The 25,816-nt window shown below is 40.4% G+C and overlaps 1 protein-coding gene and 1 long non-coding RNA gene across 3 annotated transcripts in view; one reads left to right on the forward strand and one right to left on the reverse strand.

Annotated features, from left to right (window-relative positions):
• Positions 1-622: 622 nt before the first annotated feature.
• On the reverse strand, positions 623-15,506 carry DSEL (dermatan sulfate epimerase like). 2 transcript variants are annotated; one of them, XM_075921033.1, is made up of 2 exons: positions 14,940-15,506; positions 623-13,056 (listed from the first exon to the last, which is right to left on the reverse strand). In XM_075921033.1, the coding sequence occupies exon 2, from the start codon at positions 12,943-12,945 to the stop codon at positions 9,307-9,309; it is 3,639 nt and encodes a 1,212-aa protein (XP_075777148.1). In that variant the 5' UTR covers positions 12,946-13,056; positions 14,940-15,506; the 3' UTR covers positions 623-9,306. The 2 variants fall into 2 exon arrangements, with proteins under 2 accessions (XP_075777148.1, XP_006118186.2); XM_006118124.4 differs by having other exon boundaries at positions 623-13,906.
• A 54-nt stretch (positions 15,507-15,560) lies between these two features.
• The window catches only part of LOC142827130 (uncharacterized), a 59,061-nt gene continuing 48,805 nt past the window's right edge, over positions 15,561-25,816 (forward strand). Inside the window, exon 1 of the long non-coding RNA XR_012901573.1 lies at positions 15,561-15,728. This is a non-coding gene — a long non-coding RNA (uncharacterized LOC142827130). The remainder of the gene's footprint in view (positions 15,729-25,816) is intronic.

A 25,816-nucleotide genomic window follows, 5' to 3' on the forward strand; every position in this document is an offset into this window, starting at 1 on the left:
TAAAGTCTCAGGTGTATAACACACACACCACTCACTGCACTGACCGTCGGCTGACATCTGCATATAGAGTTCTACTTTAGCCCTGTCTCTGGCTCACCTCCTGGACATGACATCAGCCAATTTTTAAGCTGAAGTCTGTTTCATACTGACATTTCTCTTGAAAACTGAGGCCCAGATCTTGACTGCTGATTATTGACATAGCTCCCTTGTCTTCAATGACATTATGCTAATTCACAGCAGCAGAGAGTGTCAGACTCTCACAAAATGTTCCATCTGCTTGTTTGAGTGAGTCCTCCCTCTCCTCCCCCGCACCTGCCATCTTTATCAAGAGGGTGGGAGGAGCAAATTTATTACTTTTCTAGAAGAAAAGCCTCCTTTCTGCTATATTCCACGCATCTTCTCGTCTCTTTTTCTTTCTCTTTTCAACAGAAGTTGGTCCAAAAAAGATCTCATCTATCTCATTCCAATTTTAAAGCATATCATTTGAATTGCCTGAAGTCAGCAAAGCTGCCCTTCGTCCCCTCCCCACAACTGTTATATTACCTTTCAACAGTTCATAGAGGTGCATATTTTATAATGGAAATTGGTGATGAAAAAATAAAGAAAGAAAGAAAGAAAGAAAGCTAAAACTCATTTCCAAGCTATTACATTCTGAAATTTAATTTCTGGTAAAAACAACCAACATTCAACAATAATTATTCTTATTGTTGCAAATGTGTCTAAACAGCACTGTAATTGGGCTTTGATTTTTATTAGTATACATCAGTCACGCCATCATAAATGTCATTCTAGAGATACAAAACACCCCCCAAAAAGTATCCCTTTATAATGAACAAAATGTAAAGATTTGCCAAGTAAGAAAAAATGTTTATTGGGAACTTAGAGTTTGATTTAAAGATCTCTACTTGGTATATTTTGATAAGTGGTGAAAACAATTTGTGTTTTAAAGGTTATAAAGCTTTATTTTTTTTCAATCTGAATTTCTACTCACATTATTGCCTGACTCTCCCAATAATATCCTGAAACTTTACAATTTTAAATTTCCCCCTTTACCTTTCCCCTCCCCGGCTTTTGGCAGGCCTGGTCCTGATCCTAATCCAGTTCTAAGAGCCTGGTGTCCTGTGCTGTTTGTCTGCATGTAAACAAATTACTGGTTTCCTATTAGCTAGAAAGGCTTAGGATTTATCTAAAAGTAATATAGCACTATCACTGCTGCCTAGCACTTGTGATCCTATAGCATTTTAGGTGACTAAAAAAGGTTTTCCTCGCTCCACCTACCCCTGGTATTTGTTCTATAGATTAGATCTCAAGCATCACACCTTTTCTCCATTTATAATAAAGGGTCTTCATCTCTTTTTGTGTACTCAAGCTGAGAGTGATCCTTCAGTGTACAGAAATATAAATTTAGGAACAAATTCTGACCTCAGATATGTCCCTAAGTCTATTATTATTAAATGCACCGTATGCATCTGAGGGCAGAATTCCCCTTGCCAGGCTTCCCCCAAATAGTTACATGTGCAAACAGAAGCAGCAATAATTATATTTAATACAACTAAAAATAAAGTGAATCTCATTTGTCATTGATTGTAAGACTCATTGTAAATCATAACATTTTATGAAATGCTATAGGATCAACCAATTTTAACAAGGATAATTAGTGTGGAACGTATTGTTAAATAAATACAGAATGGACCTCCTTGATCCTGCACCCTTGGAACGTGACCCATCCTGGACAAGGGAGTTTGCTGGACCAGAGGAACCAAGGGGGGAGGAGGGGAAGAGGAGCAGGCAGCCTCATTCCTGGCCTCCTCAACCCACACACCGGGCTCCGCTGTCCCACCCATTCCAACAGTCCCGCCAGCTTTGCTGCCCTGTCATCTGTGGGCTCTGTTACTTCACAGGCTCAAGTGGCCCTGTCAGCTTTGCCACCCTGCATTTGCTAGCTGTGCTGGCTTGCGAGCTCTGGCAGTCCCAGAAGTCCTGCTAGCTCCATGGCCCTGTGAGCTCTGGCAGCCTGCCAGATTTCTGGCCTCATGGGCTCAGGTAGCCACAATGGCTCTGCAGGCTTCTCTGCTCCACCGTCTGTGGGCCCTGCCGCCCCACTAGCCCTGCCAGTCAGTTCAAAGCACTTATTCATTATCATTTATGTAGAATTGGTAATCTTGTCTAATGGATAAAATAATTGACAAGGATTTACGAGTATTGAGTTCTATTACCAGCACAGCCAATAGCCTGCTAGGTGATCTTTAGCAAGTCACTTTACCTTCATGAGATTCAGTTTCCCCTTTCTCTCGGATAAAGGTTCTTACTTTTGTGTAGTGTTTTGAAATCTACTGATGGAAAAAACATTTTATAAGAGCTAGGTATTATTAGTGCCATAATTTTGCATAGCCCTTTCTAGACAGAAAACATTTCATGAAATTTTGTCCTCATTGAGCTATGATTTTAACTCAGTCCCTCTTCCAAACACTTTACAATACAAGGCCTTGAATCTCCCCTTATGAACATATGCAAATACATGTTTAAGTGATGTTCTGAACTGAGGCCAAAACAAGCATGGGAGAAAGGGAATGATGTCAACATTATGATGAAAAATAATGTGCCCATTTTGATTAGTTATGTACACTTCTTGGTGTACACGTTTTACGTGTAATTGGAAAAGCTAATTTCTGTGAACTTCTTTCAAAGTTTCTTAAAAAATAAATGTCACAAATTCAAATTACAAAAATACTTTAAGTTTATTTTCATATGTAACAACAAACAGGTCACTTACACAGATGCTCTCTACTTGTTTGCCAAATATATAGAGACCATACTTTTACCTTAATCATGAATTGCCTAGGGCAAATGTTTTGAGCACAGATACTGCAGAATTTCAAAAGGTGAAATGGTAGCAACAAGATCATTACATTAGAAATAACCTATAGTCCCCTGGGGAACAAGTTCTCTCCTGGATGTCATTTGTAATATCATCTCAAGGCAATAAACAGTGAAATATTCATGTCATGTTTTAAATGAAAATTCAATCTGATTCATGAATAGAACCATGCAAATAAGTTATCATTATATTATGTGAAATCTCATATCCATATTGATGTTATCTAGATAAAAGCATTCATCTTACCTTTTTTTTTTTAAGGTGGTCTGTTCATGAGTGACAGTAAAAGACTGTTTATAGTGAGTAAAAAAAATCATTTTTGTGGCAAAATTCTTTATGAATCTGAAAGCTGCAAACATTTATGCATGGAAATATTGACATTTTACCCAGGTTAAATTTGTAAAAATCTATTATTTGCTGGAAACATGGCTTCTTAAAGGATTGAGGTTAGTTTGGATGAGCATTTGAATGTTAGTACGTGTGAGAGATGCCAGAACGATAGCAGGATACATTGAAATCTTGTATCCATGATCAATTCATGGAAAAATGAGGCTATTAAGAATGGTGTCAGTTATTATGGTGGTTTTTGTAATGTGATCACGTACTGTCAGTAACAATAGTGAATCCACCAACTCATTCAACAACATACAGACATAAGAATGGCTGTACTGGGTCAAAGATCCATATAGTCCAGTGTTTCTCAAAACGGCGAAACAGAGCCCATAGGAGCCATGAGGTTCTGTGCCTGTGGTGCCAGTAAGTAAACAAACCGGCACGGCCAGTTAAAAGGTTTCTCAAAATGGTTTCATGGACCACTTTGAAAAACATAGATCTAGCACAGGATTTTGACTTCCGACAGTGTCAAACATCAGATGCCTCAGAGGGAATAAACAGAACAGGTAATCAACAAGTCATCCCCTTTCACCAATTCCCAGCTTCAGACAAACAGAGGCTAGGGAGACCATCCTTGTCCATCATGGCTAATAGCCTTTGATGGACCTATTTTCCATGAATTTATCTGACTCTTTTTGAACCCTGTTATATTTTTGGCCTTGAATCCTATTACAGTCTGTGTAAATCCCATTCCTCATCCCTGTAATTCCACGGAAGTCAATGGTACACTTGTATTGGCAAGTCAACGGGATTTGGTGGATATGGTAATGATTTTAGATCTATAATGTCAAACCAGTGACAGACCAGCAAAAGGTTCTTATCTATTACCAATCTCCTGGATATCCTATTTCTGCTTTCGCTAATATCGCCTATTAGCTCCAAAATAAAACAAACACACAGATCTCAGATATGGGTTTGTAGTGGGCATTCTCCTAACTAGTCTTCAGGCATGGAGCCTTGGTAGCCACAGTTTGCCATTCATAGCCAATGGGAGCTGTGGGAAGTGGTGGCCCAGGCCCGTGCCACTTCCTGCAGCTCCCATTGGCCAGAAATGATGAACCATGGTGGGAGCTGCGGGGCTCCGTGACTACAGATGCTCAAGTAAATAAACTATTTAGTGGCCCACCAAGTGTCTAAAACTGACAAACTGCATGTGGCTCGCGTGCCAGTTTTCCCACCATAGGCTTAGATATTTATACATTCAGGCTATGTCTACACTGTAGGCTTTTGCTGGCAGAGAGTATGCTAATGAAGCACTCATTAGTATTTGTGGTGCTGTTATTTGCATATTCTCTGCTGATGCTTTTTGTGCAAGAGGTTTTTGCACAAGAACAAGCAGTGCAGACGGGCCTGTCTTGCACAAAAAAAACCCGTTTTGCGCAAGATCCTTATGCCTCAAAAAAGGAGGTATAAGGATCTTGCACAAAATGGACCCATCTACTCTGCTTGGTTTTGCGCAAAAACCATCAGAGAATATGCAAATGACAGCGCCACACATGCTAAAGAGCTCTTCATTAACATACTCTCTGCCAGCAAAAGCCTGCTGTGTAGACATAGCCTAACAGTTTTAGCCTAGAATTTTACCATTCACTTAATTGGGAGACCCTCTTGGTATGGCTATGCTGCAGCTGGGAGAAAACCTCCAAGCCCAGCTAAACTAATACATACCAACTCTGCTTCAGCTAGCGTGCCAAAAAACCCAGCATGGATACTGTAGTAAGCTTGTCAGCTTCGGCTAGCCACCTGAGCTAGCAAACAGACGGTCAGCCATCACCATATTGCTATTTTTAGCACACTAGCTTGAGCTAAGGTAAGTGTCTTTTCCTAACTGGTCTAGGAGGCACACTCCCAGCAACTGCACAGACATACCCTTTGACAAGTACTTACTGTGGTCATGTACTCATGTAACTTAGCTCACAAATCATTTAAAATTTAACAGCTCATCTATTTTAAATTAAAGGTAGCTGGAGCGTTGCCATGCCATCAGATTTCAGGCCTCCCACAGCTTATTTTACTTATAACTAGCTGTTAATTAAAAGATAATTTTCAAAGTATTGATTTCTTCAACTTAAAACAATAGATTGATGTACCCTATTATTTTTCCATCTTCTCATCTGTCCCTGGGCACAACAGAATGATTAAAAGATAGAGCCGCCATCAAAGCTTGGAAGTCTAATTTTGGAACATTTGCTCAAACAGTGGGCCAACTTCTGCTTTCACTTACGCCAATGCAACGTGACTATGTTTCAGCAGAGTTACAGAGAGGCAACAGAAGAGTCTGAGAGCCAAATGAATGTACATTGGAATTGTAGGGAGACTTATGGGTGCTGGAACTTTTCTCCCTCTTTTTGTCCAAATTTAGACAAAAATGTGTGCGTAGACAACTTTCATTTTTTTTATTAAAAACTTATTTATGTGATGAAAACAGACATTTTTGCATGAACATTTCCATTGTATTGAAGAGCTATTTTCAGTTAAACCAAAACTGTCTCCACCTGCCCCCCACCCCAACCAGCTCTAATTATATGTGTATCAGTTTCTAAAATGCTACCAAAAATCAATAAAGGTATGTAGGTGACATAGTAGCAATTTATAGATTTGATTACACTTTTGTCCCTGCAGTCTTTTCATTCACAGACCGCTCCATTTGAAGTTAATGGGTATTTATTTTATGGCAGCCAGCAGAATTGGTGAACCCACTAGACTATGGATACCTGATACATGAAAAAGTAAGTTTGAACAGGATCAGTATGAAGTTCTGGGACACTACTTTTTTTTAGTAATATTTTAATTTTATACAGACTAAAAAAATATAAAAATTCAAATCTGCTGTCCTGGGATTTCTGGATTCTTGCTTTAAAGTGTACTTTAGAAATTAAAACCTTGCATTTCTAAAGAGCCTCATTTGCTCTGATTTGCCTTCTTTTGTGAGCTTAACCCAGTCCCATAAGCTACTTTAGTCCTCTGTGGGTTTATTTGACATATGCTCTTTTCTTCCCAGCAAGTAGAAGTGTTCTGTATCATAGGGTTCTTTGTTAGCATTTTTGAAGGAAAAGCACCATGTGCTTAGTTTTTCTTAGAATATATAACAATATAGTGTTATTTTAAGTACCCATAATGCATACAATTAGAATTTTGAAACTCTATGACTATGACTTTCAATTACCTTCTCTGCATTCATGCTTTTTCCCCCTTTTTCTTTTTCTTTATTCTTTTAGTTTTGTGCTTTCGATAAAACTCTTTCAAAAAAATCTGGGAACAAAGAATATAATTCTCCCCAGTCTTACACCTAGTGGAGTCAATTACATCTGTACAAAAGTTTATAAAATATAACCAAACCTGAACAGTAGCACATTCTATTTGCTTTAACTCCAGAAGTGCAAGACAGTGTATAATTAGGCCCTAAATCTTGTACATGCCAGAACAGACGGTAGTATTGACATGTATTATCTTCCAAAAGGCATAAGATACCCATGTAGGCTGAAAGCCACAGAGACATCCTACAGGTCCGAGATTTCCTTTTCACCTCAGCCCCACAAAAAGAGCTGGTTTAAAATAGATTTGCAGCCTTTCATTTAGTACAATGAGGAATTTAGAGATTCTTTCTTACTTCCCCCAACACATAGCCAATCCAAAGTCTTATTTTGAGCAGTCCTAAAACAGATGCCAGGAGAAAGCCTTTCTTGTTGTTCTAATTCAAGATCATTAATCCTGGGAACAGTAAGCAAATGCTCGTACTATATCTGTCAGCTAAAAGCTATAGTGTTGGCAATAATGCAACACATTTACATATGACTGATAACAGTAGTGAGAGAAACTGAATTCAGAGAATGATCATCAAAATCCAAAATTTCACTGACATGTTAGTGTACATTAACACACTTTAATATTTCTCTTAACATGACATTCTACCTAGCCAGAGGTAAAATCTGGGAAAGAAGGGAAAAAGCAGATGCTACTCCCTATAATAATCAAAGGAAAGTGACAGCCAAGTTACAGTTAGTGAGACTGCAACATATCAACAGCTTTATCATGCTAGAGGCACATTTTGACATAATAATGAATGGCTGAGAAAAAGCCACTTTTATCTAGGTCAGAAGAAGAGATCACAAAATGGTGCAAAGGGTGCAGAAAATATGTATGTGGAGGGGGGAACAGGAAGAAAAAAAGGGAGTACATATGCAAGATGTGAGTATTAAATATCAGTAAGAGGATTGCAATCTGCGGAGAGAAACCCATTACATCCTGACATTGCCTAATGTTTGTCACCCAAATACATGGTAATTACTCCACTGTCATATTTCAATATAATAGCACAAATCTCTGATTCCAGCTCCTACAAACAAATCTAAACACATTTCATGACAACTTCATTAGTAATAATAGTTAAAAAAAACAGATGGCAAAGAAAACAGATGTCTCTGACATCATCTATGGCTTGATTTACACATCTGCAGACATTTACAGTGTGTATGCATTTCAAAAGAATGTTGAGTAAGATAAATTAGACATTCAATATTCTCTCTTTTTGTAACGAACGTTGCGAAAAGGAGGGAAAAAAAAGAAATATGGCTCAAGGGGAAAAAACCCAAGAGCAGCAACAGGAAGATATTACCAAAAGCAAATACCCACCATTTAAAAGGTGTTTATTTCCAAATCAATGTGGCATTTCAGTGCAGATTTAAAGAAAGAAGGGTCATATTATAAAATAATGAGATTGTCATCCTGGAGAAAATGAGAGAAACCTCTTTGAAGTGGCCCAACACAAAGAGCAAACTTGTCCTGCCAAAAGCTGTTGCTGGCAGATCTAGTATACAGAAAAAGCTAATCCTCCTCAATGAAACACAGGTCTGGAATTTATTTGGGCTCATCTAATCTATACAATCCCACCTGAACCAGATATTAAGATATTGCTACTGATGATGACATCAAAATGCTTGCACTCACAGGAACTCCTACACCTTTGCCACTTGCATTTGTGAGAGTTACAGACAACGGTCAGCCAAACAGAGTAGAGACTCCACAATATGTTGCAATAAACAAAGAAGAATGGAGGAGTCTTATTAAGGAAGAGGAAGTTCATTCAGCTTCTCTTAGACAAGAGGAGCTGCATAGAGCAGCAGCATCAGTAGTGAGGGCATTAGCAGCTTTAAAAATTGAGGGACATACTAGTATGGTGGAACAGTATCAGAATTTCATGGAATCCTTTAGAACTCTACCAGCTAATAGTTAATTGATAGATTTATGGAGCTTTGTGGATTTCTTGTGATGTTTCCCCTTCCCTCCCCACTCCCAAAGTTAATTTAGTACTCACAGGAGATGCCAGATTGATAGATCTGAGACCGAAATCTTCTCTTTATCCACAGAATAGTTAGAGCATGAACTCATCCTCATAAAACCCAACCAAGGTGCCTCAGTTTTGATGTGGATGAACCATACCACATAACGTCCTTGAGTTTCTGTGCCTAGTCAGTCCTTGGTCTGTCTGCTGTGATTGCTAATAAGGAGTCAGGTTTACGAATACATCACTCAGGTTATAAATAACAGATTTAACACTCCCCCTCCCAGTTTAACTGAGTTTATGGCTACTTTTCCCATTAGAGTAGCAAGTGGCTAGAATATATCTGCCAAACTGATCCCGAGCATGCTAATCACTGCCATTATGAACTAGGCTGACACCACCAATTTTTTTTATATAGGCCAGCAAACAGCTATCAGATGGTAACAACTCTGGGTACCTGGTTGGAACTCAAACTGTTAAACTCGAAGTGCGAGACTCCATAGTTTATACCAATCCCTCGATCTAAACAGTCCCCAGCTGGTAGACTTGTAAAGGTTCACACAGCTGTATTTGAAAGGCAGCAAAAGTAGTTTTTGTCTTTAAAAATCCTGATAGAACAAATACCTATTTTTAAATAAATCTCTCTCTGCATGTAAGACTATACATACATTTTACAAGAATAAACAAACTTCTTGAATTCTTATTCACAGAGGAGTTAGGGATCATAGTGCAAACTATTGCTGACCTGCAGCATTTAAACTGTAAACTTTGGGTATCCTAAGTGGCCCATCACAGTACAGCAGATGTCCTCAATCAGTCTAATATCTTCAACAGGCATGTCTTGTTCCCAGGCTTGAATACTAATGGGTGATATTTCACCCTCATAAGGAAGATAGAAAAGATTGGTGGAGGTGGCAAACAATATTTGGTTTAAGCTAGCAGGAGACAGAGGAATACCAAGAAAAGCATAAATTCTTTCCGCTGTCTTCTGGGGAGAGCTCACGATATCTTCAAACTTGACCAGCTGATAATTTGTCTGCAGTAGATACCCATTTACTCGCAGTGCTGCTGCTGTGTTTGCTAGCCACAAATGGGACAGCACAGAAACTGCATTTGACCTGGAATCCATGAGTTCTTCCCTTAGTGCTTCATATTCAAAGGCATAGCCTGAATTTAAACTGCATTTTTCTTTCCCGTCTTCCACTTTAAACATCATTGCTAAGTGCTGTGGAACGTTTTTCAAGGAGTAAAGGCTTGGCTTACTCTTATGCAACATTGAGTAGATCCATGCCCTAGGGTCCCTTACTACATACAATGCCCTCATTGAAGGCCCTATGATTTCTTGAAAAAAGGGAAGCTTTAATGTCCAGCTCCCACTACTTAAACTAAGCACAGGACGTGCATTTGGATAATAGGCAAGGTGTCTCCTCAGTTCCCTAACATATTCAGCATCTTTGTCTAATTTTCCTCTTGCTCTGCTTCTTTGTTCGGACAAAGATTCTCTCTTTCTGGCTCTTCTTTTTTTGTCCTTATTTACAATAGAATGCTGAGCAACTTTGCTTCTGCTGCCTTCATGTAAATGAATATTTTGTAAATGAAGTTTTGTGTCTTGGACTAGAGACTGGAGCCAGCCTTGAAGTACATGGAAATGGCCACTCTGGACATCAGACGCCTTCCATTCACACGCATCTACAAATGAGTCTATTTCAAATTCAGTTTCAGGGACATCAAGGTAAGTTGTAGGGATCCTGATGTATATGAAATCACTGCTGTTAAAAAAAAGCTGCTTTAAAATTTCTGCTCCAGAACTGGGAAGTGAGGTAATCACAACATCTGGCAAAACAACAGGGTTTCCTTCTGACTGTTTAGCTTTATTGCCTGCATCAGGGTCTACGTTTATGATGTCACTGTTCCATTTTGCACAGATAGGCTGAGTGCAAGTGCTCCAAACATCCATCAATTCAATAAACCACAGTGTGATAACCAATATTAGTATCCAGCGCAACAATTTGCTGAAGGAAATGTAAAACCGCCACTGAAAAGCCAGTATTACCAAACTAATGCTCAAAACTAATCCTACTATTATATTCACTTTAAATCCAAATGGGAAAACGATACTATTATTTGTTGTCTGTCTTTGTACAGTTTCAGTGCCTAGACCAAATTTGATAACTTTGTTTTGGTCAGCTACCTTTGCAAAGCCACCAAATCCCAAATAATTGAACCTTGTCCTCAGACTGTGATATTCAGTCACAACAGACACAATATTTTCAGTGTTGTTGACATTTAGAAAAATCTGAAATCCGTATTTGGAATCATCTATGAACCTGCAGTTAGAAACATTAACATATGGTCCATGGAACACATACGCAATTCTTGTTACAGTGGTTTTCATAGGAAAGGTAACGTTTATGAACTGAGTCCACCGCTTTTTGAACTCTGCTGCTTGCTCTGCCTCTTGTATCCTGGCAACAGGACTACTCCCGTGATGATCAAACCAAAACATCTTATAGTGAGCATCCCACACATCCATCATGGCTCCGTTATATTTGTTCATAAACATATAGGGTATATATTTAAAATCAATGTCAAGGTTATGAAAGAAGGCACTGACAGAGCTGAGGGGAGAGTCTTTCTCCTTCTCAATATGGTCTACTACTAGCAGTGTCTGAGCATTTAGGAGTAGCAAAGTACGATACACACTTTTTAATTTCATTGCAGAAGAATAGGCAGAAGCTGCCTCACCGCTTACAAACATCATCTCCCCATATTGAGATGCTGTTATTATCTCCCCAGCTGAGTCTCCAACCTCATCACCAGTCCACTTAAGCCACTGTGCGCACTCCCCAAGCTGTCCCTCCCAAGGCTGATTACACTGACTTGTAGGAGATGGAGCAAACACCAGTACGTTATTCAAGTGGCTGAACTTGGGTCCATATAGGGCCTCAGATACAAACACCTGTCCATTGGGAGCAAAAGTAAAGGAGTTCTGATCTGGATGTTCATGCCCTGGATTGAAACTCCTCCACCCATCAATCCAGGAATATGGCTGAAAGTGAACAATGTCATAGACTGCACGCCCGCCAAGCTTTCCAGATTTAAAAGACAGAAAGGTATTGGTCTGAGTATTCGGCAACCCAGCCCCATAAGTAACAACCCCCCAGTTAGGAAACACATGCATCTGAGCAGTGCCATAGTCCAGGGGAGGCTGAGGAGTTAGTTCTGCAGCATACCATATGTACTCCGTGTGAAGCGTGCTCCACCTTTGTGCAGTGGATGGTACCATTGGGCCATCTTTGGGCCTGTGCTTTCTAATCTGTTGTGCCAACCAGTTGCCAGCTCCATTCTTCAGGACAAACTTATCCAGGAAAACCAGCTGGCTTTCAGGGCCATAAAACCAGTTATAATTAGAATCTGCTATGCCCACAGTCCTCTGATAGCCGGGTAAAAGTGTGGCATAATAAAACCAAAAGTGCATTTTCAACCAATTGTTTTCTAGGTTATTAATACCAAAATGGCGCTGGGCCAGAAAAACATATTGGGTTACTGACTTAGCTGTGTAACTGCCATATGCGACTCCTTCATCCAAAGAGCCATCTACAATGTGGTTGAGGAGAAACATGGTTTTTTCCATCATATCGACGACAGCATGCTTCCAGACATTTGTCTGAGATTCTTTGTCCACACCAGTAACCAGGGCCCCCGTGAGCAGTGCTAGCATATTGGTGGCTTGGTGGTTATGGAGAAGTTGCTTTCCCCATGAGCGGACTTTTGAATATTCATACATTTCCTCACTCACAGCCCATATCTTCTTTAGATATTTTTGTCTTCTGATATTATCCAGTGAACTATATAAGAAGTCAAAAGCAGTGGCAAAACCTGTTAAGGAGTGGCCAAGTGGCACTTCATCTCCTGGAGCATTCTCAACCAGCCAGTCTTTGTAGCCACTCATTCTGTCCATGTACTCTAGAACAAAATCAAAGGCAGCTTTATCTTCCGGGCACAGCAAACAATAAAAAGCTAAGGGAGGCAGATTGTTACCATAAATCTCATTCCACTTTGCAGCAAAATCAGCATGCTTGGGTGGAGGTAGGTAGTATGATGGGTTGGACAGCATAACTGTCACTGCACCTCTGATAGCTCTGAAGAGATGTAAATGGCTTGTACGAGACTTCTGCCTCAGTGTTTGGACATCTTCAGCATCAAAATATAAGCTTGGATGAAGAACGACTTTTTTCAGCTTCTGATCAGCACTGAAATCTTGTAATTTCTGTTTCTCATATTGAGCCACATTTTCTGCAAAAGTCACCCAGTCAGAATAATTGCTTACAGATTCTTCAAAAGTGGAGAGCGCAAACATTGCTAATACTAGGAGTGTAAACATAAGAGCCATGATCCATTAGACAGTTCCTTCCCTTCAAGCATACATCTTTACCAAACAGCGTTGTTCAGATGTCAAATGTTGATCCAGTTAGTGTAACGGTGTACACATAAGGCATTTTTGCTTAACAAGAAAAGAAAAAAAATAGACTTACTTGTTAGCTTATTTGCAATCTGAGGTACAGGACTAAAAACAAAATCTAGGATTTCTGAAAAGTTGAACCACAGGTCTTTGTCTGTCCATACTTTGCACAGTTACAATGGTAAAGCGTAGCACGTAAAACTAAGGCAAGGGAGCGTCTCTTTGTTTTCTATGTGAAATGCAGGCTGACTATCCAAGTCAAGGGACTAGAAAACTTAATATCTTTTGAGCTGAAAAGCATTGGAAAAAGACCTCAAAATTTGTATTTAAAGTAAGTGAATTAACACATTTGATTAAAAAAAAATCTCTTCCCCCAACAGTCTGACAAAATGCCATTCCCAGTATAGGAAAAAATTGCACTGATGATGAAATCATATTATTTACTCAGAACAACATTTTGTTGTTGCTGAATTAGGAATCTCAGTCCTTACTACAATAGATTCAGATTTGAATTTATTCTCCTAGACTTTTTGTTCTCTCTGTTTACATTTTTTTCTTCGGCTTAGGCTTGAGAGAGTGAGAGTGGTGGAGAGAAACAACACAATTTCTCCATTGGCCTCTCTGAAGAAAAATATAGTATTTCTAATTCCTGGTCATGTCTATTTGTGGAAAATTTGTTTGAATGAATACTTGTAAAATACACAATATGCTGTCATGTTATCTTCTACTACCATCATTTCATCTTTAACTAGTGAAACCCAGCCTCTGCCTCAATGGTTTAGATAATTCTGCTCTTCCCTTCATGAATGAAAGGGGCACAAAGCTAATATTTTTCCACCAAAAGATTGGGTTTTTTTTTCAGTATTCTGTTGGCTTTGCATGTTGATCATTTCTGTGGAAACACAAGCAAAAAAAATCTCCAATGCTGTATAGATCTCAAAATATATTCTACAAACTTTTAAAATGCATTACAAAGAATTTCCAGGCTTCCATCAAAAGTAAATTCTATGGCTATAAAAATCAGTTAAAGAACCACCTTGTCAACGTTTGCTCATAATCAAAATAGAATTAACTCATTACCCGAGCTTCTAGTTTGTTTTATGTTTACTTTTTTCCAAGTTGCCTGAAATTGTAAGGTCTCAGAAATTATTTTATCTTATCACAGTTCACTTAAACTAATGCAACTGTAATACTCAGAAGTAAAGAATAGGCTTCCCTTCTAAACAACAGTATTTGTATACGGTATTCTCCTAATCATTTTTCAAATGAGTTCTCGTGTGGTACTTTAGAGACTAACAAAAATGCATAGGATCATGAGCTTTTGTGGGTAAAACCTGCTTTATCAGATGACTGGAGTTCATTTCCACTCCAACTTATATGATGAAGTGGGTTTTAGCCACAAAAGCTCATGATCCTATATAGTTTTGTTAGTCTCTAAATTGCCACAGGACTTCTCCTTGTTTTCAAACTATCCCTCTGAGATATTTTTAAAACATTAAAATAAGATATTAAAATGTGTCCAAATTTCTCAATCCTTCCTTACAAAACCTAAATCATGCAAGCAAATATAATGGATGCCCTGCTTATTAGGATAAAGCTTATCTTTCCTAGGGCTCTTCTCCTTAAAGAAACATTTATTAAAAGTTTGGTATTACTCCATGTGTATCCTTACCTGTGATCACCCAGTGTATATTTGACCGAAGCCATCAGAGGGCGCTATGAACCAATCAGTGCACAGGAGAATTTCTTCCTTTGCTTATGCTGGGATTGGAAAACTTAACAAGTTTCGGTTGCAAACTGTACATATGTTAAACTAATCAGCGCTAGTCTCATTTGGCCTCTCCTGCTACTTCCGTAACAAAACCCTCCCCAGCTCTCCCCTTTTGGGACTTATGAATGTTTTAATTGTAAAGCAATCAGCTTACCTTACTCTCTCGTGCGTGTCCCGAGTCATGCGGACAGAGCACCAAAGCTTGCGGCAGAAGAACTGAGAAAAGTGTGGAAAAGAAAACAGCTGGCTGCAGCGCAGCTCGCTCGCTCTCCGGCTCCCTTGGCGCGTCTCCTTTCGATCTCCACTTGAGACAGGATCAGTTGGACTTTCGCTATTTGTCACAAGGCTGTGCCCCGTAATACAGTCAAGCGGCACTTTGTTTTTAATTATCTCCACAAGTGCAGGCAGCTCTCTCTGTCTCGCTCTCTCTCCAGCACTGTTCAAGCTGCTTCCCAGAAGGACCAAGCGAGGAGGGGCTGGGGGAAGCCAAAACGACACACACACAAAACCGCCGGGGGGAGGAAAGATCCGGGCGGGAGAACACCCAACAGAGTTGGCCAAACAGCCGGCAGGCTGCTACTTGCCTGGGGCTGCGTTCAGAGCGGAGCCGCCTCTTCTGTCTCCAGCGCCGATCGCCCGGCCGCGCAGCTGGGGCTGGGAGGCGAGAGGCAGCTACGGAGAGAGAGGGGTGGGGAGGAGGGAGCGCAGCGGTGGCAGCATTGCTGAAGCGGGCGGGGCTAAGCCGGCAACCAGCCCGTCCTGTCCTTGCGGTGCTTCTCCAACTCCGCCAGCGGCCCTAAGGAGCATGTGCGAGGGGTGCGTGGAGCGCTCCTGCCTGGCCCTGAGAGCCCCAGGCCAGGCGCTGCTCGGGGCGTGGGAGAGGCGAGATGGGGATGCAGGAGCGCAAGACGGAGATGAGTGGGTGGAGGGGCAGATGACGATGGTGAGTGGCTGGTGGACAGGAGCCAGGGGCCTGGAGGAGGGAGGAATGGGTGACACTAAGGGATCCAGGCGGCCCATAAATAGCTGTTACTTGCAGCTTGAAAGGAGCCTCTCTGCGACTTGCAGCCTCCTGGCTACCTGCAATAAGACCAGAGGTTTTCCGTCTCGCTATCTAACTCCTTCGATCAATGACAGTACTCTGCAGTGAAGCTAGGATTTAACTCCCGCCTAGAGACGCCCTGGTGCCAGACCGGCAGAGGGGACTGGGGTGAATGGAGCCCAAGAGTGAAAGTAAGGGGGTGCTCTCTGGTGCTCAGCTCCAGCAAGATCTGGTTGAGAGGTGGCAAAAAGCAAGCAGGGAGCTATTTAAGGAGCTAGCAAGGACCCAGGTTGCCATAGGACAGTACCTGTAAGACATTTTAAGTTACTTTCACTGCTGATGGAGCCTTAGGTAGCCCCACTGACTTAGGCTATGTCTATACTTGTGGCTTCTTGGGCGAGTAATATGCAAATGAGGCTAAGGGTGGAATATCACCGAGCCTCATTTGCATACCCAATGAGCCACCATTTTTTTCAGAAGAGGCTCTTGCTCAAGAAGGAGCATCGATGCTGCCCCTTCTTGCGCAAGAAAAACCCTCTTGCACAATGCCGTTCTTCCTGTCAAGTAATAGGTGTAACGGCATTGCACAAGAGGATTTTTCTTGTGCAAGAAGGGGCAGTGTAGATGCTCCTTTTTGCAGCAAGAGCCTCTTCTGAAAAAATGGTGGCTCATTAGGTATGCAAATGAGGTTTGGTGATATTCCACACAGCCTCATTTGCATATTACTCGAGCAAGAAGCCGGGAGTGTACACATAGCCTTAGAGACCCGCCTAATAATTCTAACTGATAACATATGAAGGCTCTGATCAGAGCCAGTAGTAGCCCACTTGTCTTAATCATTATGAGAAGCACCTATGTACAATATTTAAGGAGTTTTGTGCCTAGGTCTGTGGTTCTGATCCAGGGGTGTGCATATCTCTAGGGGTACACGGAGGTCTCCCAGCAGGTTCATCAATTCATCTAGCTATTTGCCTAGTTTTACAACAGGCTACGTAAAAAAGCATTAGCAAAGTGAGTATAAACTAAAATGTCATGCAAATAATTACTTGTTTATATTAGTCTATATTCTACACTCTGAAATGTATCTACACTATAGTCCCTTTTTAAAATAATTATATGGTAAAAATTAGAAAGAAAGCAATTTTTCAGTAATTGTGTGCTGAGAGAGTTTTTATGTCCAATTTTCCATTTTTCCAGAAAAATTCTGCACTGTAGACACACCTTTGGAGGTACACACAAGGCTTCCTCATGCTACCCCCAGTAATTTTCAGATCACAGTCTCAAACTGCATTGAAAGTCCATAAGAGCTGCTTGCAAGTTCCAAAATAAAAGCAGAGTGAATAGTAAACAACAAAGAAAACTGCATTGTTTTACATTATCCTCAGAGTCAACGCTCTAAGGAGAAGATTGGGGAACATTCCATGTCTTTAAACCAGTGTGCCTTGTTTGCACCTCAGGAAGGCAAGTTCCCACCAATTCAGGTTATTGTTATTATTTGTATTAGTTTAGTACAGAGGCCAGGACCTTATTGTTTTAGATTCTGCACAAACACAGTACAACAGAGTGGTCCTTGCCCCAAAGAGTCTGCAAAGTATAAGACAAGAGATAAGAAGAGTAGGGTACAGGCAGAAGAGTACAAGGAAATGATAGAACAAATTTACCTCTTTATATTTATCAGTGAACATGCAAAAAAGCTAAGAGTCATCAGCAAATATTCAGGAATATTGTCACCTTGTGCTCCAAAAATCACTGATTTCCCTCCCTAACTCTGCCCCCCAGGAATGAAAGAGGAATCTCTCTCTCAGAAATAAAAGAACTTATGTTTTCCAGCTAGTCAACAGAGGGCAATGTAATTACAAAATGACACATTTCAGCATGCCATTTCAATGCAGGACAGAAATAAACATAAACTAGCATGTTACATACAGCCTGTATACAGTCTGCCTGTTCACCACCATACTCTATTGTTTTATAAATAATCTTATTTTCTTATTGGTTATATATGCGCTTGTGTTTTAATTCTTAACTTAAAATAGGTAATATTTTCATAGTATCTTATCTTTTATACCAGTGTTGCACATTATGTATCAACATTGATAAGCACAGTCAGTTAACTTTTAATTTGATACCCTCATTTTAGTATCGTTAACTATGCTTTCCACAAAAAAAAATGCTTTTTCACAGCCAAAAAGATCTAGAAATTTTGTCAACTTAAAAAATACATACAAGGTTATATGCTGCAGAAACTAAGGGATACAGAAAAGTACCAGCACACCACTAAGTACTGGACTAGTCCAACCCCTCTTGTTTCTATGATGTAATGGAATGGCTTCTGATCAGCTTGAGCTCTAGGGTCTTGTTCTTGAGTGTCTTACTGTCATGGGCTAAGAAGGAAGGTCCTCTAGTGGGAATGGCAACTAGTGAAAATGTAAGAAACAAAGTCTAGGAATAAATTATCAGTTTTCAGAATGGCGAAAGGTAACTAGTCGTGTCCCCAAGGGGCCTATGCTGCGACCAGAACTATTCAACATATTCTTAAATGATCTGGAAAAAGGGTAAACAGAGAGGTGCAATATTTGCAGATGACACAAATCTCCTCAAGATAGTTAAGTTCAAAGCAAACTGTGAAGAGCTTCAAAAGGGCAAGAAAATAGCAGATGAAATTCAATGTTCATAAATGCAAAGTAATGCATATTGATGAAATCATAATCCCAACGATACAAATAATATGATGGGACAGAAATTAGCTGTTACCTCTCAAGAGAGAGATCTTGGAGTCATTGTTGATAGTTCCCTAAAAAAAACCACGGGCAGCTGCTTTTGCCGAAAAACTTGCCAGCTGTTTACACTGGCCGCTTGAATTTCCGCAAGACCACTGATGATCTCATGTAAGAAATCAGTGCTTCTTGTGGAAATACTATGCTGTTCCCGTTCGGGCAGAAGTCCTTTTGCGCAAAAGCTTTTGCGCAAAAGGGCCAGTGTAGACAGCTCAGATTTGTTTTGCGCAAAAAAGCCCCAATAGCGAAAATGGTGATCGGGGCTTTTTTGCACAAAAGTGCATCTAGATTGGCCACAGATGCTTTTGCACAAAAGCGCTTTTGTGCAAAAGCATCCGTGCCAATCTAGATGCTCTTTTCCGCGAATACTTTTAACGGAAAAGCTTTTCCGTTAAAAGCATTTGCGGAAAATCATGTCAGTCTAGACGTAGCCTCAAAGTGCAGCAGCAGTCAAAGAAGCAAACAGCATTTTGATTAGGGAGGTTAAATTTAGATTAATCAGCTAATTGCATAGTCAACGGAATTTCCAACAAATACACAATTAGTTGGTAAGGGAGGTGCTCACTGTCCTGCTGTGCCACTCCCTTTGAAATGTTCTCTCTGTCTCTCTCCCTTTGAAATGTACAGGAGCCGCTTGCAGCTCCTGTATATTTCAAATGGAGAGAAACAGTGGGTTCCCTCTGCCTCTCTCCCTTTGAAATGCACAAGGGGTAGCTCCTGTATATTTCAAAAGAAGAGAGGTAGCGGCAACCCATGCCAGCTGGGACCAAAGCAGTCCCCACTGGCATGGGTTCCCCTCTGTGCCTCTTCCTGTGCGGCTCTTGCACATTTCAAAAGGAGAGGAGCAGCAGTGGGACCAGTGCGAGGGGACTGCTCATGCCATTTCTCTGTTTTCCTCTGTCTCCCCTATTCCCTGTGGAGATGTAGAGGGACTGTCTTTTAAGCTGACTCTCCCCAGCACCGGCTCGTGCTCCCCTACCCTTGCTGCCTCTCTCTGATAGAGGCAGCAAACAGGGGCGGGGAGAAGTGACTAGTCAAATTCCTACTTGACTACCTGATAAGCAAATGCTTATCGGGTAGCCAACTAGTTACTCACATCCCTAGTTGGGAATCATGCAGAAAGGGATAGAAAATAAGACAAACAATATCTTATTATCTCTGTATAAATCCATAGCACAAGAATTAGGGGTCACCAAATGAAATTAATATGTAGCAGGTTTTTAAAAAGGAAACACTTCTTCACACAATGCCAATCTGTGGAACAACTTTCCAGAGGCTGTTGTGAAGGCCAAGACTAAAATGGGATTCAAAAGAGAGTTAGATACATTCATGGAGGGTAGGTCCACCACTGGCTATTAGCCAGGATGGACATGAATGATGTCCCTAGACTCTGTTTGCTAGATGCTAGGAGTGGGCAACAGGGGTGGATCACTTGATGAATGCCTATTCCGTTCAGAAGACAGAATACGGGACTCATAGACCATTGGTCTGACCGAGTATGTGTTCTTATATTCTTACATGCTGAAGTGGAAAGTGTCTGCTCTGCAATTCATTCATGGTCTCTCATACATTAGAGGTAATGGATATTTCTGTGTGCCCAGCCTGAGCCTATTAATGTCTGAAAGAGACATTCTGACTCCCAGTAAAGTACTGTGGTCCATTGGGCAGTAACAGAATTATAATCAGGTCCCACAAAATGTTTGCACATAAGGTCTCACATAAGGTTTGGTTAAGTTAGAACACTAACGTGCATATTTATAATTGCATAGATTAATAAAAAGCTCTCCCTTTGATTTTAAGTGCTTAACAGGAAATTAAGAGGAGTGAGATTTTTTTGAAATGTTACTAATCACTATATTCATACACTGTATCTCAGAGGGTGAGTATTTTAATCAAATTGAGCACATGAGTCACCACCTTGTCCCAGGCATAGCCTAATTCCTCCTTCACTTTTCTATTACCCCTTGGTATTTTAGTCAATGCAGTTTTATGCATGAATATTTCTCAAGCATTACATTTTAAAACAAAGGGCACTTAATTGCATAACCATCTAATCTTGAGTAGAATAGATGAATAGATAATGTTACTTGGCCTGCATTCTGGAGAGAACATGAAATGAAGTACACTATTTTAAGGCTTCTGATTTCTGGTTTTAACCAATGTACACAGATAAAAGTGCCGGTTTTTTTGGGGGGTGGGGAGAAGGAGAAAGTATCCACTCAAAACTGAAATTGGTTACTTATAGCGAAGGGATTGTCTACATAAATCAGTAATGTGAACTATGATGGGGTGATCTCCAAAGAGCTCTAATGTGTTGTACATTGTTTGGTCTGTGTAGACGGGGGTGGGGAACCTTTTTTGGGTTGGGGGGACACTGACCCGTAGAAAAATCAGTCAGGGGCCACATACAAGAGAAAAGCAGAGGTACTGGAGCACCAGCACAGGCTGCCCAATGCTGGGGGGCACCCTGAGCCTCAGGGGCCAGAATCAGGCAAGCCAGGGTCTTAGGTTCCCCCCCTCCTCGGTGTAGACCCTACCAGCACATGGTAAAGGTTCCCCACAGCACTTTAATATTGTGCAATTTGGATCAACATTAAAACACACTGGGAACTTTAGAAAGACATTGTTCCTTAGCTATAATGAGCAATGTATTGAATATGCATTACTAATTACAGTATATATATCGAAAGAGAGCCCCCCAAAATCCCAATGTGGACATCAACCTAAAACTCAAAAAATGCACTTTTCATGCCATGATCTGGAGTCAGCCAATTCTCTAGGGTACACTGTCTTGACATGGCTTTAAAAGACAAGCAATCTGGTTATGGGTTGGATTGTGTCTTCCTCTCAGAAACATCTACACAATGGGCACAGATAGGCTGAAAGTTATGTAACCTCGATATTTTAGAATGTACTATTGGAGGAACATAAGTAGGGTCAGGCTTTGGCTCCATAGGAAGCAGGCATGAACCCTAGTCCTCCAATCCAGCAGATGTCTTCAGTGCTACAGGGAAATCCCACAGAATGTAGAGCTTTCTTGCAAGCTTGATCTTGTAAATTGAAGTCAAAACCCATTGGAATATTCCCCATATCCACTATTCCCATATAAGCATAGCTGTACCCACCTTCTTCCCTATTATACCTCTGCTCTCATTCAACAGGATTTTCAAGTCAGAGAAGTGCAGCTTCCATTAGTTAATGACAATTGGGCCAGTGTGATTTTATACAGGGGAGTCCCTGTCTGCATTAGAATGATGCTGTAAGGAATGTCTTTGCACCAGCTTCACACGCGTACCATCCCCTTCTAACAACCAGCTAAGCGCCTTGATATCCAAAAAGAGAAATCTTGCAGAAGTATGAGCACACTGGGGGCTGAGGAGGGGAGTGAACTTGCAGTAGGACAGAAGTTGAGGGGATCAATGGCCCAAATTCCCCTCCCTGTTACATACAGTTGGTTCAAGGGGATTTGTGGCCTGCTGATTACATACACATTGAACTATGCAACATGAGGTGTGTTCAGAAGCGTGATTTCTTAAAAGACATTGTTGACTGGCTAAACATGGTCATCAAGAGCTCATTTTTTCTTTTTAAACATAGCATATCTTGAAGTTGTTACAAAGCTGCACTACTGGAGGATCTATCTAGCTATCTAATTGAGGATTTTGCACTGGAAACTATTGTCCCAGTAGTGAAGACTGAATTCCTCAAGCACCTCATTCCACATGCCTAGTGCCACATGACACTTCATTGGCTACACTCCAAATCAGTATCCCCACCACTTTTGAGATGTTTGGATCCCATATGAGAAGAGCTGCTTTATGTCCCTGATTACCAGGACTAGCCAAACAGACAAGCAAGGTTCTTGAACTTTCTCACCAGGTACACTCATGTAAGCTGGTCAGGTTTCAAATTAGGTGTAGATATAACAATCTAAGTATATGTCTGAAGGTTAGTCCAGCTTTCACTGAAATAAATGGAAACATTATTGTTCTTGAGAGTCTAATCAGGCTCTTTGACAGCTCATGAATAAAGTTGAGTGAAGAATTTCCAGAAAGTGGTGACCACTTGGTGAAATATATATTTAAGAGGAAGAACTTTAAAAACTATCTGTTCTGAAACATCATAATAAATGAAGAATTGGCATCAGGTTACTTTCACATTAATAGTTTCCCATTTATATTAATGGGGGCAGGGAGGGTCAAATATATTGGTTGTGAATCAAATTTCAGAGGAGTCAGATTAAAGAATTCACCAAACTAGTCCTTAAACAATCTTAATAATGGTGAAGCCACTCTGTTGCTCTTAGTTGGGTCAGTAAAAGTACAGGTCATTTTCAGAATCAATAATTGTTAACAATCTTCCTTTCTGAGACCTATTTAAAGAAGAAGGCTGGAACTGTCAATGAATTGTGTTGTACTGTGGCATTTTAAATATTCCTCATGACTTGGTACAGGCTAAAAAGTGAGCTGCTTTATGGCTGCTAGCAGGAAATAGTTTGTAAAACACAATGTATCTCCTGAGAAAATGAGATTTGACTGAAACAGAAGATTGCCCTTGCCATCATTTTAGTGTTTTAACATAAGAAATAATGGGTGACCATTATAGATAGTGCACAGCACTGATACCAAAATCAACCACTGAAAAATCTTCAGTGTGCTAATGGTGTTATCCTGCACTAGTAAAGGCCAAATGCTAACATGTGGAAGTGAAGAGGAGGCTAAGAATCAGCTGGCAACAATGTTTTTGCCATTGTCAAAGACAGATTTAAAAATATGTTCATAAATTATGAAAAAGTATTGACTTCATATATGCTACATGCTTAGTACATGGGTATGGAAGACAAACAAAGCAATCAGACATTTTCTGATTTCTATAGGGGCAATAGAAGAACAACGTATAAAAGAAAGAAAAGAATTACCCTATTAACCATGATATGGCTTTTTTTTTGGTCAATTAATTATCAGTATTGCTGATAAATTCCAGCTCTCTCTAGTGTTTAACAAAAAAAAAGAAAGAAAGAAAAATATGCAGAATATAGAACATTGATGTCAGAGATAGATTTTTTTCTAGTGACAAGTACCAAGGAAAAGTATGGCCCAAGGAAAAGAAGGAAAAGTGTAATTACTGTGGAATATGTAGAACAGAGCAGAAAATCTGATGCCTTGTTTTAATTCTTTTTACTACCAAAGACCAACTAAATAACTCCAACGATTTTATTAATACTAGATTAATTTAATTGAACTTAACTGAAATACAAACAAACTAGAGAAGAAGAATTTTAATTCTTTCATTTCACAAAGATTTCACCCAAAGACACCCATAGGACAATTTGGGGATGGACTAGCTAAACTTGTAAGAAGTCCATTAATACCTGGAAGAAACTGCTCTGCTTTTCAGACAATGGAAGGGAAGATAACAAATCTCCTCTGTCCCAGTTTGAAATTCCTACCTGCATTGTTATTGGCTGACCACCCGATACCTCAACTAATGCTGAAGACATTAATTAACTCCTTAGTCCCCAGGTGCTGGTCAGCTCTCCTGGTTATGACAACTGCTCTTTAGTCTTGTGGGCTCATTGTGGCTGGCTGCCAGGAGTTTTGGTGGCCTTGGGTCAACATCAAGGGTGTGTCTAAACTACACCCCTCTGTCGACAGAGGGATGTAGATTAGGCACATCGCTATTGAAAATGAAGCGGGGATTTAAATATCCCGTGCTTCTATTCATTTTTAGTAGAAATGGCCACTGCTTTTTTTCCGATGAGGCACTTTGCTGGCAAAAAGTGGCAGTGTAGATGGGGATCGGTTGACAAGGAAAGCCTTTTCCGACTGATCCCGTATGCCTCATGCAACGAGGTTTACAGGATCAGTCGGAAAAGGCTTTCCTTGTCGACCGATCCCTGTCTAAACTGCTGCTTTTTGCTGGCAAAGTGCCACCTCGGCAAAAAGCGGTGGCCATTTCTATTCAAATGAAACACGGGATATTTAAATCCCTGCTTCATTTGCAATAGCGATGTGCCTAATCTACATCCCTTTGTCGGCAGAGGGATGTAGTTTAGACACACCCCAAGAGTTTAATCTACACTGCCCTTGTAGTGACACATTTCTCTGGGTTCATCCTACAAACTGAATTACTTGTGATTATGTTTCACAGATCCCCCAAAACATCCCCATGCTAGAGGGAAGAAACCATGCATCACCAGTACTCTCTAGGGAAAACTGGTGGTACATTTTAAAATTAATGATTCCTTTATGATTTCAAGGTTCTCTTTGCCAGGAAGACAACTAGAAACTTACTGTTGTCCCTGCCCAAAATGTAAATAGTGGCTAGCTGTGACATGCTAATCTGTTGAAAATCAAGGGGGGGGGGAGGGTTTACATGGCTTATAAGCCACAAAAGTAATCTCCAGTCATCTCTGCATTACGCTGAAGTTTATGTTTTTGAGGTTCCTCAAACTGTGGTATGCAAAACTCATATCTGTGTCTATAAATTTTATTATTGAAGTTCTAACAATCTGATGTCTATCTGCCAATGTGTGTTGGTATACAGACAAAATACAGCTCTTTTGAAAACATGGCCTTCAATGAATCATTGTATTGATTAGTCTCTACTTGATTTAGATGCATGATTTTGTCAAGAGACTTCAGGTCAACTCCAAGCATTAAAATAACCAGTTTATGAACAAATCAGAATTTGGATACAGTCAAGCTGTTCAGTAGAAAACAGACTGGAGCCGGTGACAATCCTATTTTTTAACAAATAGTCTGCCTTTTCTGTTTGATTTAAAAAGACTAAGAGTTTATAAGGTTTTCTGGAATGTTTAGAACTGCAGATTGCTTTTAATATCTATTCGGGAATCTTCTCTGTTTGTACTCTGTCCTGCAGAAGGGTACTAGCAACTTCTGTCTCCTTTGCCTTTCAAATACTGCCAGAGAATTCTTACCATCTGTTTGTTTTGTTTACAGTGATTAATATTTAAAAATGAAGGACTTGCGCTCTTAAAAACATGTCTTGCAATGGGCGACTGAAGGTGATTGATCTATTTAGGTTACTACAGAACATACCTAGTGTTGCTTGGGTTCTTCAGGGCAGTGGGCTGATGATGTGTGTGTGTGCAGGAGTTAGGGTTTGGGGATGTCTGAGAGGGCAGGACAGGCGTCTGGGGGCATGTGAAAGTGAGGTTTGGGGATGAGGAGGGACCGGGAGGGTGGTCCC

Source organism: Pelodiscus sinensis, chromosome 2 (assembly GCF_049634645.1).
Source record: "Pelodiscus sinensis isolate JC-2024 chromosome 2, ASM4963464v1, whole genome shotgun sequence".
Lineage (NCBI taxonomy): Eukaryota > Metazoa > Chordata > Testudines > Trionychidae > Pelodiscus > Pelodiscus sinensis.

What these genes read in the sequence shown, in the direction of transcription:
- DSEL (XM_075921033.1), bottom strand. Translation starts at nt 12,945, where the DNA reads ATGGCTCTTATGTTTACACTCCTAGTATTAGCAATGTTTGCGCTCTCC.